At 36.9% G+C, this 11,736-nt stretch overlaps 1 protein-coding gene across 1 annotated transcript; it reads right to left on the bottom strand.

Annotated features, from left to right (window-relative positions):
• Positions 1-6,347: 6,347 nt before the first annotated feature.
• On the bottom strand, positions 6,348-11,143 carry LOC149402744 (putative acetyltransferase At3g50280). Its single transcript, XM_089608509.1, has 2 exons — positions 10,900-11,143; positions 6,348-7,549 (listed from the first exon to the last, which is right to left on the bottom strand). Exons 1-2 carry the CDS (start codon positions 11,141-11,143, stop codon positions 6,348-6,350), a joined length of 1,446 nt encoding a protein of 481 aa, XP_089464635.1.
• Between the last annotated feature and the right edge of the window lie 593 nt (positions 11,144-11,736).

The raw sequence follows: 11,736 nt of genomic DNA on the forward strand, positions 1-11,736 counted from the left end.
CAATTCATAAGTCGTATTCTGAATCTTGTAGACAAACCACAAAATCATCAGAAATAATGGATCTTCGTTCTCCTACAGATCTTCTTAATGCGACTTCATGTGGTTCATCTATGATAGGTTCATTTACTACATTATTCGGTGGTTCTTGGTCGTTAATTTGTTGTTCTTGCAAATCATTATCATGGTCAACAGGAACAACAACTTGAGAAGAAGGTGGAGGCAAAGGTACTTGCACTCTAACTTCTTGGATTTCCACATTACATGGTTCCAAACTCCCATTGAGTTCACCATTTTCGATGAACTTAGCATTACAAGTTTCAATAATTCTTGTACTATATATGGTTAGGACAATAGAATCGATACCCTTTAGATTTTTAATAGGATAACCAATGAAGAAACCACTGATTGTTCTTGAATCCAGTTTCCTTTCATGTGGATTGTAAATTCTTACTTCCGCCGGTAACCAAAAACATGCAGGTGCCTCAAATTAGGTTTTCTTCCCATCCACAGTTCAAAAGGTGTGTTAAGAACTGCCTTACTGGGAACCTTGTTCAATAAATATACAGCGGTCTTTAAAACATGCATCCACAAAGATTTGGGTAAAGAAGAATCGCATAACATACTCCTAAGCATATCCATTAAAGTACGATTACGCCTTTCTGCTACACCATTTTGTTGTGGTGTTCCTAGCGTAGTGTATTGAGCACAGATACCATGGCTTTCTAAGAACTTAGCAAATGAATCAAGGCGCTATCCACTTTCATCATATCTTCCATAGTATTCACCACCTCTGTCAGACCTGACAACTTTCACCTTCCTATCTAATTATCTTTCAACTTCATTGACAAACACCTCTAGGGTATCTATCGATTTAGATTTTAAATGCAACAAATAGACATATCCATAACGTGAAAAGTCATCGATAAAACTGATGAAATACCTTTCTCCACCAAGTAATGGAACGTCAAATGGCCCACGAATGTCGGTATGTACAATTTCAAGGTGTTGCGAGCTTCTTGTGGCTGCTTTCTTGAGTGTGTATTTTGTGTGCTTCCCTTAATGCACTCAACACAAATTCTAAGATCGGTAAAATCCAAATCAGGTAGGATATCATTCTTCACCAACCTTTCAATTCTTTCTTTGGATAAATGACCCAAACGTTTACAAGTAAGCAGATGATTCATTAGATAAACTACGTTTAGTACCAACATTATGATGCACGGTTAACAGAGTTTCAGCGAAAATGGTATCAAGATTTAGTTTGTACATGTTAGGAATTCTTGTCCACGAGAAGATGCTTTTGTATATTCTCGCTGAAATATTAATAAAATAAAGTTTTGACATTTATAAGTTATTCGAATCGAAAGCGTTATTTCTTATATATTAAGATTTATCAAACATTCATCAACCCATAGTCTCCGTATCAAACTGGGTCACATGCACGACATATGAGCTTGGGTGGTGAACTAAAATTGGTCGATGATTGGTTCATGCCTAGGTAGCTGAATCTGAAATCATATATGTGGAACACAAGTGAAGGTGGATCACTTAGTGGGAGCATTCTACACTTGTGGTAAGTGTATGACTCGGACAGATCTTGCTTGTAGATGTGTCATTTAAGGACCGTTACGCTAGAATAATCGAGATCACAAATGATGATCACAGTGAGACTTGATCTAAATCCTGAACTGATCATGGACACTGGATTATGTTACCGCACTCTTTCACTCATTCGCTAAAAGGCCACTATCATGCTAATCACATCTTATGTCTTGAGAGCATTGCGGAACATGGTTCGAGTAGGAAGTAATTTACAGATATGGAATCTAGCCTTCCTGAAAGAAGGTAAATATTCTCTTACCCAAGGGTTGATTTCAGAACCGATAGATTGCGCGCACTTCCGAAGTTTGTACGTTCGGAAGAATCTTTCGCTGAGGAAGCAACAATGCTTAGGGCTTATAGGTGTCAATAAAAGTATAACGGAATAATTGAATTTTCTCGACACGGGTTGAACCTCGAGGATCTTGATCACGAACTGACTATATCAGTGGACACTCGTCACGATGAGTAAATATAATTCTAGTACCAAGGAGGATTCAGTCTTGGCTTGCAAGGTGGAGTCTGACCAAGATTAGACAAATCGATGTAGAAAAGAGAAATGACTTTTTCGTATTTTCATCGGATTTGTTAAACTTCTAATACTAGGTCCATAGTCCACGATTCGGCTATGATAAATGCGAATAATAACTTTCGAATAATAATATTTTTATTATTATAATCTCACTAGCTGTAATTGTGATTGACAAGATCAATTCTGAAATATGGGTATTTGCACAATTAAATAATTATTTATGGCAGTATTAATTATTTATTGTTTGATCAAGTATATAAGTAATCAATTACTTATTTGTTTATTGTTGGACCAAGCAAATAAATAAGTAATTGAGTTTTAAGCAATTGGGTCTTGCACATATTGAGGTGGACGATTTTTTAGGGGTTTTGAGCATTGGGATTTGCGTCAATCCTCCCTTGGCTGTGTGCCAAAAATTCATCCATGTCATGTTGGTACTTATCAATATTTTCTCTTTAGTTGTTTAAATAAAAGAGAGAGAAAAATATTTAAAAGAAAATAAGATATTATCCTTTATTCTCTCTCATGAGTATTTAGAGAGAATAATATTTAAAAAGAAATAAGATATTGTCATTTATTCTCTCTCATGAATATTATAAGAGAATAATATTTAAAAGAAAATAAGATATTTTCTTTATTCTCTAATTAATAAATATTCTCTATTTAAACAGGAAATAAAATATCATAGATATTGATCTGATGGTTTTGATTCACTAGTGTGAACACAATAAAATGAAATAATATATTTTGGAAACTACCAAGAATATATCATTTCCACTACTATAAATAGGGGTTCATGAGAAGGCAACAAACAAACTTCTGTGCATTAGAAATTTCGACCAACATAAGACTCTCTCTCTCTCTCTCTCTCTCTCTCGGCCGACTCTTCCTCTTCCCCTCTTGGAAGTCCGTGATTCCAATCCTATAAACTCGGTGCGACCTAAACACCTCGTTGTAGATCATAGTGAGATAAAGATTGCGCCCACTCATCTTTCTTATTCGTCTCGAAGATTACGTTTCGGAAGATTACGGTGTCATCACTAACGAATTCAAGAGTATCGAGGAGCTAAAGCTTGAAGAAGGAGCTAAAAGCTTGAAGATAGTCTTTTAAGATTGAAGACGGAGGAGTCAAAGCTTGAAGATGCAGTAGCTGATCCGAAACTTATAAGTATTACTGAATATCTGAACCTTGCTCTTATTGGTTGCTTGACATTGCTTTCGTGAATAATTAATAAGTAAATCTAGATCTTGTTAGATAACCATAATATTAATTAGCTCTTGTTAGTGTAATTAATCTTTTCCGCACTTAATATGGTTATCAAGGTGCAATAATCACCAACAGTACAAACCATCACAAAGAATACCAGAACCCAAGAAAAGATTTTGTTTGAATATACTGAAACATCCATTCCTAAAATTAAAAGAGTATCCGGTTTTATCGAGTTTAGACATGGAAACCAAATTGCGAGAAACAGAAGGAACATAAAATGTTTGGAAAAGGTCTAAATGATGCCCATGATCTAAGATGAAACGATAGGTCCCAATGGCTTCAACTTGAACTTTGGCTCTGTTTCCCATGAGGATGAATTTTTCATTTTGGCTTATGGTTTGGGTCGTAAGAAATCCTTTTATCGTATTTGAAACATGAGTGGCTTATGGTTTCTTTCTACCTCATTTATGACCAACGAGATTGGCATAATGATTTCCCAGTTTCGTAAGCCTCGCTTCCTCTTGAATGAGCATACTTTATAATTCATGCACATTCCATTTATCCTTCAGAGTGTTGTAATGCACATGAAATGTGCCGTACTCAGGAGGTAAGGAATGATGATGAACGTTACGAGGAAATTTTTATTCACTTCCATTCCCATGGTCCTTAGTCTTGCTGTAATGTTCTTCATTTCGACAACGTACTCTTGCATGGTACGAGAACCATCAATCTTCATGGTGGTTAACTTAATTATTAGTGCCCCAGCGCGTGACTTATCAGCCGAGTCGGACTGAGAGCTTTCTTCCACAAAATTCATAAATTCCTTAGCGTTTTCAGTTTTCTTAAACGTGGACTTGATGTTGTCTTCTACGTCTGTTAGATCTTTACTAAGCTTTTATGGAAAGATCTTTGATAGCGCTGCCAGCATTCGTAAGAGTAGCAGGTTCCTCACTTAAGAGTGCCGAATAAAGATCCAGAACAGCGAGGTGAAACTGAACTTGTTCAGACCATTCAGAGAAATTAAGACAATTGAACTTAATAACAGACATGGCTCGCACTGAAGAGAAACATGAAAAGCGGCTGCAAAAATAAATAATATATGATCACACATTAATGCTTTGAGTAAACCTAATCCATAATACAGATTAAGAATACGTGAAATAAACATAAGGTACACATTGAAGTCACCTTTGGGCAGAACAACAATATATACGATAAGGTAAACATAAATGATGCTAAAAATAAATTTTCACATAATAGGTTATTGACATACTTGAATTATATATATTCAATATATTTAAAAGCATACAACCCAAACGGTAGTGGGTATAATAATGAGATTGTATTTGTATCCCCTGATAAATATACTCAGTGCGCGATCAGACAAAAAAAAAAACACCGAACAAATATGAATCGCAAAAAACGAGGAATATAATCGCACACAAGCAATATGTAATTGATTAAACGATCGCTAATATACTCCGAATGCACGCTAATATTCTCTACTTTTGTAATTGAAGAGAACAGATTCCATAATCATACGAATGAATTTGCATAATCGGAAAATCACTGATTCATAATCAAGGCTCTGATATCACATGTAAGTATAATTTAAACGATTCTAATTAACCAAAATTTTAGAACTAGATGATTTTCACATATCATCAAAGATTGATGAAAACCTACCTCAATTCATGACAAGAGCAACAAAGACGGTGGCGAAATCACCATAATTGGTTTCTCCCTCTTGACCCCTTTAGTCTTGATAGCTTTTTTATAATGGCTCGGGAAAATTGCGTAATGGGTTGAGAGAGGACCAATCCATAGGATTAGCTTTATATAGACTCTCTATCAGAATATATAGGGAAATTATAATTTATTTATTAACAAATATAATTTATCTTATATACTAAACTAATATCATAGGAGTTACACGTGGGCCAATATCCACTTACAACCCACGTAATGGGCCTAAGATAGACGTGTGGGTTAACAAAATATTCATTTTTCATTAAATTCGAAGCTGTTACGTGTTGTTTCATACAATAAATCGGCCTATATACCTATAGTGCAATAAAAACATAACATTGGATATTTTTTGCCGTCGAAACAAAAAATTAAGTGTATAATATTATTTTTGGAAACCGTTTGTTCTTTTTTACCGCAATTAACTTTTCTTCTTCTCCTTTTTTTTTTTTTTTTTTTTTTTTTTTTTTTTTTTTTTATGAACATTTTACCTTGGCTGCTAAGGTCAGATGTCCCTTATAGTGCAACACACGGCCGGTTATAGTTTTCTATCTAGGAGGGGTGATCAACTTAGATTTTGCTCTTCTTACACACAATGTACGTCGACAAATCAATGTACGTCGACAAATCAATGTACCAATAGCTAACAAACACGAAATACAATTTACTAGTTTAATGTGACTAAATTATTTATAAAAAAATCTCGAAAAATTAAATCAATCTAGGTAAGGATTGAACTAAAAAACTGAAATGTTGTTTAACAAAATATCTAACGACTAAACAACATTATTTTTTATGCAATCTGACTTGCTCTTAACATATTTCTAAGCAGTTTTCGACTGGAATACAATTTTCTGTGCCAAAATGTAACAAAAATTGGATGAGAAATATATGAATTAGTTGAAAATGATATGAATTGGTAGAGAATGCGATAAATTATTAATATAACGACTTTTGGGGGAGTGGGGGATATCGCATACCTGTCCATCAATTATTTTACTATTATAAATCAAAGCTTAACAGATCCAATTTTAATTAGGCATAACATGTCCACAATTAACTACTACGCATATATAACACAAAATAATATAACATCAGACTTCTTTTTCTTCTAGGTCATATATCTTTACCAATTCCGAGCTGGTGTGATTAACAGATTTAAGCGAATTTCTATGAAGTCAATAGACTATATAACATGCATACGATACAAATGCCAAAAGATATTTAAATTACATTGTTAATAAGATTGGAAGATTATGACTAACGGAAAACATAAGACAAAACGTAATCACACCAAACTCCGGCCGGCGAAATCCGGATCTTGAACCAAAGCAAGCATGGCTTGGGGCGATAGACTGATCTCGAATTCGATGCTTCCGTCTCCTGCAGCCGCGGCATGGGCGAGATCAATCCGTCTACGGAGCCGCTGCCAGGTTGCACCGCGACCGGCGGGCCCCACCCGAAGTCGTTCCCGAACACGTCGAACCGCGCTGACCCTCCCATCAGCAACATGTTCCACGGCAGCGCCGCCCGCTCCGTGGTTCCCAACAGAAACGGTCTCTGGGCCCACTCCGCCAGGTACCCCTTCACCTCCCCTGGAGTCTGGGCCGATATCACGTCGTTCATCCTCCGCGCGGCGGCCACGAAACCTCCTTCGCCGGAGAGAATCTCCTCCGCCGTTGACCTTACAGCCACAGTCTTCACCGCGTTGCCGAAATAACCCTCCAGCAGCGGAGGCTCGAGCCTCAGCCTCAGCCCCACGACCACCATGTAGTTCACCTCCTCGGCCGGGCTGAGACCGCGGCTGCGTGTCACCGACACCCACAGATGAGCCATGAGCGCCTGGAGCGACGAGATGGTCGCTCCGCCGCCGGTCGAGGAGTTGGCCTTCGCTTTCAGCTCAGCGATCGTCTCCTTCGAGAACCTAAACACTCTTGTCCTAGCAATAGGCCAGTGCTTCTTCGACCTGACGAGGCTCGGCAAGTTGTCGTAGGGAAAGGGGACTCGGATAGGGAGCTCAAAGACCCCGTCGAACAGCCCTTGACGGTCGAAGACCGGAAGAGGGAGCGGGGACGCACCACCGCCTCGGGCGATCTGGGACCAGGCGTTGAGGAAGTGCCAGAACGACGTGGCGTCCATCGCCACGTGGCTCGCAGAGAGGCCGAGCACGATTCCGTCCGCAATCTCCGTTAGTTGCACCGCAAGCAACGGCTCGGAGACTCCTTTGTAGTTCAAGACTCCGTTCATGGGGTAGAACGGGGCGAGGAGCTCCTTTGGGACCTCGACCGGGCCGAGGAGGTCGGCCACGGTGATGCCGTCCGCGGCCGCGTGGACGAACATCGCTCCTCCGATGCCAGATCGGCAGTCGATGGAGTACGTGGCGGTTCCAGAGGGAGAGTCGTCGGAGACGGCGAGACGGCCGGCGAGTGGGTAGAATGTGTCGAGAGCGAGGGAGAGAGTGGCTTAGAGGTGGTCAACCACGCTGTCAATGGATGATTGAGGTGTCTGGAAGATCAGACACTTCTGAATCGGAATAAACAGGAGGTGTAGGAGATCACATGGGGTCAGCTCGAGTCTATCATCGCGATCATGGTCGATATAGCTTGGAACTTGGAAGAACATTGGAGGATGAGATTACTCGGATCATGGTTGGGGGAAATGGTCAACGGTGTTTGATGAAGTTTCCAAGATGAGCAATATAAAAGTATTTCTCGATACTAGTTCCAAACTCGTGCCCCGCGCGATATATATTGTTCAATAAGTATAATTTCTTGAAAAATGTCAAATATTTTATTGGGAAATAATTAAATTGGAATTTTATTTTAAGGTAATAAAAACAATACTAAAATCATATCACGTCTGGTTCATATAGTATTAATACCTATTGATGAAAAAATTTAAAAAGGGAATTATTCCTTATGTTTATAAATAAAAAATCATATTTAACGTATGATTTGTAAAATATTTTTTATAACGATTATAAATATTATAAAAGAAAATAATTATGTTGAAAAATAATGATAAAACTATTTTAATATATGTGGCAATAAATATTTTTGTTAATCATCAATATGAATAATTAATAGATTCTCTAAGGATTAAAATAATAAAATTATAGTCAATAATATTAATTGAACTTGCCGCTATTTAATAAAGGATAAACTGTGATGAAATCTTTCATAATTTAAGTGAGATAAAAAAAGAGAGAATAAAATATAAAGTAGCAATTGTGTTATGGGAAAATATCAAGAGTATCTCTCGTGTTTAATTGAAATGCGAAATTTATCTTTTTGATTTCTAGAAATATCAAATATATCCCTTCAGTTTAATATAAATGACATATACCTCCTCTTTTTTATATTACAAATATCACTTTTTTCGTTTATTACTTACAAAAAAATAATTTGAACTGCCCAAAATACCTTTAATAGAATAAATATTTATTTACTATTTTATTAAAAAAAATCAAAATCTCTCTTTATAAAAAAATCCTTAACTTTTTACAAAGAACTTTTTTAATTTAATTTTTTTGTATATAGAATAGAAAATAGAAAATTATTTCATTAAGGGTATTTTGTAGAGTACAATTTTTTTTTTTTTTTTTTGTAAAAAATAAACGAAAAATGTGATATTTGTAATATAACAGATTTGTAATGGAGATATATGTCAATTATATTAAACCGAAGGAATGTGTCTAATATTTTTGATCTAATCGTACATTTCGATTAAACACAGAGAATGTTGTTGATATTTTCCATGTTATTAATAAGGAGAGTGAAGGGAGTTAGTGCTAAAACGTAGTCTTAGTCTTTTATATTGGTTAGCAATTATCGAAGAGAGAAAGGGAGTTAATGGGATTATGAGAGTGTGACCCAATAAGAAAGAATTTGTTAGAGAAGAGTTGTAGGGCAGAGAGAGAGAGAGAGAGAGAGAGAGAGAGAGAGAGAGAGAGAGAGAGAGAGAGAGAGAGAGAGAGAGAGAGAGAGAGAGAGAGAGAGAGAGAGAGAGAGAGAGAGAGAGAGAGAGAGAGAGAGAGAGAGAGAGAGAGAGAGAGAGAGAGAGAGAGAGAGAGAGAGAGAGAGAGAGAGAGAGAGAGAGAGAGAGAGAGAGAGAGAGATAATTTATTCACTTTATTCTCTGATATTTATTAAGCCTGGGTTTTAACATTTTTGTACGATAGAATACGATAGAATGGGATGAGATTTAGCTTGTTTGTATGATTAGAAAAAATGAAAAAATTGTACAATACTATACGATAGGATACAATGGTTTTGGTGTATGATGTCATATGATGGTGTACGATACATATGCTAATTTTGCTTAGTTTGGCTTCTTTTGTAGTTTTTATCTTGGTTAACGGCACTTGGAAAAAAAAAGAACACTTAATTATGTTCAACAATGCCATTACGCATGCTTTAGATGTTCGAAAGAGAAAACTTACACACAGTTAGTAAATTTGACATACGAGAAGATCGATGCAGACATATTCACATTCGACTTAAAACTCGAAGTCCCATACGCAATGTGTACGATTCCGATGACTCCTGTTGTTTTGAAGGACCATGGTGATATTTCGTATTATATGAAGCACAAAAATCGTAAGATATTTCCACTTTGTGTAAGCTTAGTAACGAAACAGATCATGACACCAATTGTGTGTCGAGGAGTATGTAAAGGAAAAGATGTGATGGTTGTAGAGTTGTCTCGCATTGAACCAAAGAAGAGACAGAATAATCTTACTACCAACGACCGACAAAATGATCCTATAATGAACAACGAACACAATGGTGGCAAAGAGGACTTGTATAACGCATACAAGAGTGACGAAGGCGAAATGGGGGCTGAGTATTGGTATCAGACTTTATCCACTTGAAAAGACTAATGGTTCTGGCCTAAATTTGAAAGCTCGAATAAATAGACAAGAAAAAATGAAGCAAGCCCATCTCATTTGAGTATCGAATAATTGACGAGCTCAAACGAGCAGTTGGCTCAAAGAAGGAATAGTGACAAGCGCCAAATCGATGTCGATCTTGTTGGACTAGTGCAGCTCGACAATAGCCTGGACTATTGGTACCAGACTTCGTCCCCTTGAAAAGTCTAATGATTCTGGCCTAAATTTGAAAGCTCGAATAAATAGAGGAGGAAAAAATGAAGCAAGCCCCGTGCATTTGAGTATCAGTTCATTGACGAGCTCAAACGAGCGATCGACTCAAAGAAGGAATAGTGACAAGCGCCAAATCGATGTCGAGCTTGTTGGACTAGTGCAACCTGGATAAAGAAGATCCAAATTAGATTTAAATATCGTAGCCGATGCAATAAATGAGAATAAACGTTCCATATCAGAGAATAAATATAGAATAATATAATTAATTTTTATTTACTTTTAAGAAAAAAATAAATAATTTTGTATATTAACAAGGAGAAATTTTTTCCAATTTTTTTATTATAAATTATATAATTAATATTTAATTATTTTTTCATTAAATTTGAGACTGCCACGTGTCTTTTCGTCCAACTTAACGGCCTAGATACCTACGGTGCAACTAAAATGTAACATTATGTATTTTTTGCCACCGAAAAAAAATATTAGGTGTATAAGTATGATTTTAGAAAAATATTAGATATTTTTGCCGCTATTAACTCTTATGTAAAAGAGAAATATAACCAACTAAACCGCTTGAAACATACCAAAAAATTTTAGCTGATGTTTCATTTAAAAAAAAAATAGCCTTTTGGCTGACGTGGCATGTGAGATCAATTATTGTGTACCTAATAGACCCTTATTAATTATGTAATCAGATGGCTGACGTACCACACCCCTCCTCGGCTATAAATGGCATGTCGGAAACTCTTCTAGGTAGATTTCCAACACAACCACTACCACGGTTGTTGGGAGTGGATCCAATCCCTGGTGAATCGGGACCCGATTGTTTTTCATTTACTTCCAATATCAATTGAAATTTCTCCATGTCATCTTCCTGTCTTCTCTGCAAATATAAGAAACCTTTGAGCGTGTCATCGTTGGTTATCTCAACAGGCTGCACTGCACCAGTCATCGTTGGTTATCTCAACAGGCTGCACTGCACCAGCCATCGAGTATGCAACACCAACAGTATGAGTGGATGGTGATTTACGTAAGTTCGTGTAAATGATTTGCATCAAACTAGCGAAGTTGACGTTGTATGGCACCACGATTCCGAAAGATCCTTTCTCGTGATACCAACCAGGTTCAACCCAAGTACCACTGTGCTTGAATAATAAATAAATATCCGCCATCATTGCGTACAAAAAAGTCAACAAAATTAATATTTGTTGACTTTAGATGTCAACAATGTTGACATAGATGTCAACAAATAATGAACGTCATCTTCAAAAATCACATAACATACCCATAACAAACCCAAGCTTTTAAACAACAAAAACTTCATTATATGAAGACAAAGAGCTTTTTTATACCCGGAAAATGAAAAAAACAACGAACCTAGGGCTTTATTTCGTGGATTGCAACTTCTCTTTTTTTGGGCTGAGATTTAGAATGCTCCTCCGACAATAACTGAGCTCCGACGACGACTTTTTGAGCTGTGTTCACGAGTTTTCTGAGCTTGGACGAGATGAGAGAGAGAGAGAGAGAGAGAGAGAGAGAGAATAT

This window comes from Urtica dioica, chromosome 3, assembly GCF_054948205.1.
Source record: "Urtica dioica subsp. dioica isolate 48M chromosome 3, U.dioica_male_clone48M_v1_H2, whole genome shotgun sequence".
NCBI lineage: Eukaryota > Viridiplantae > Streptophyta > Magnoliopsida > Rosales > Urticaceae > Urtica > Urtica dioica.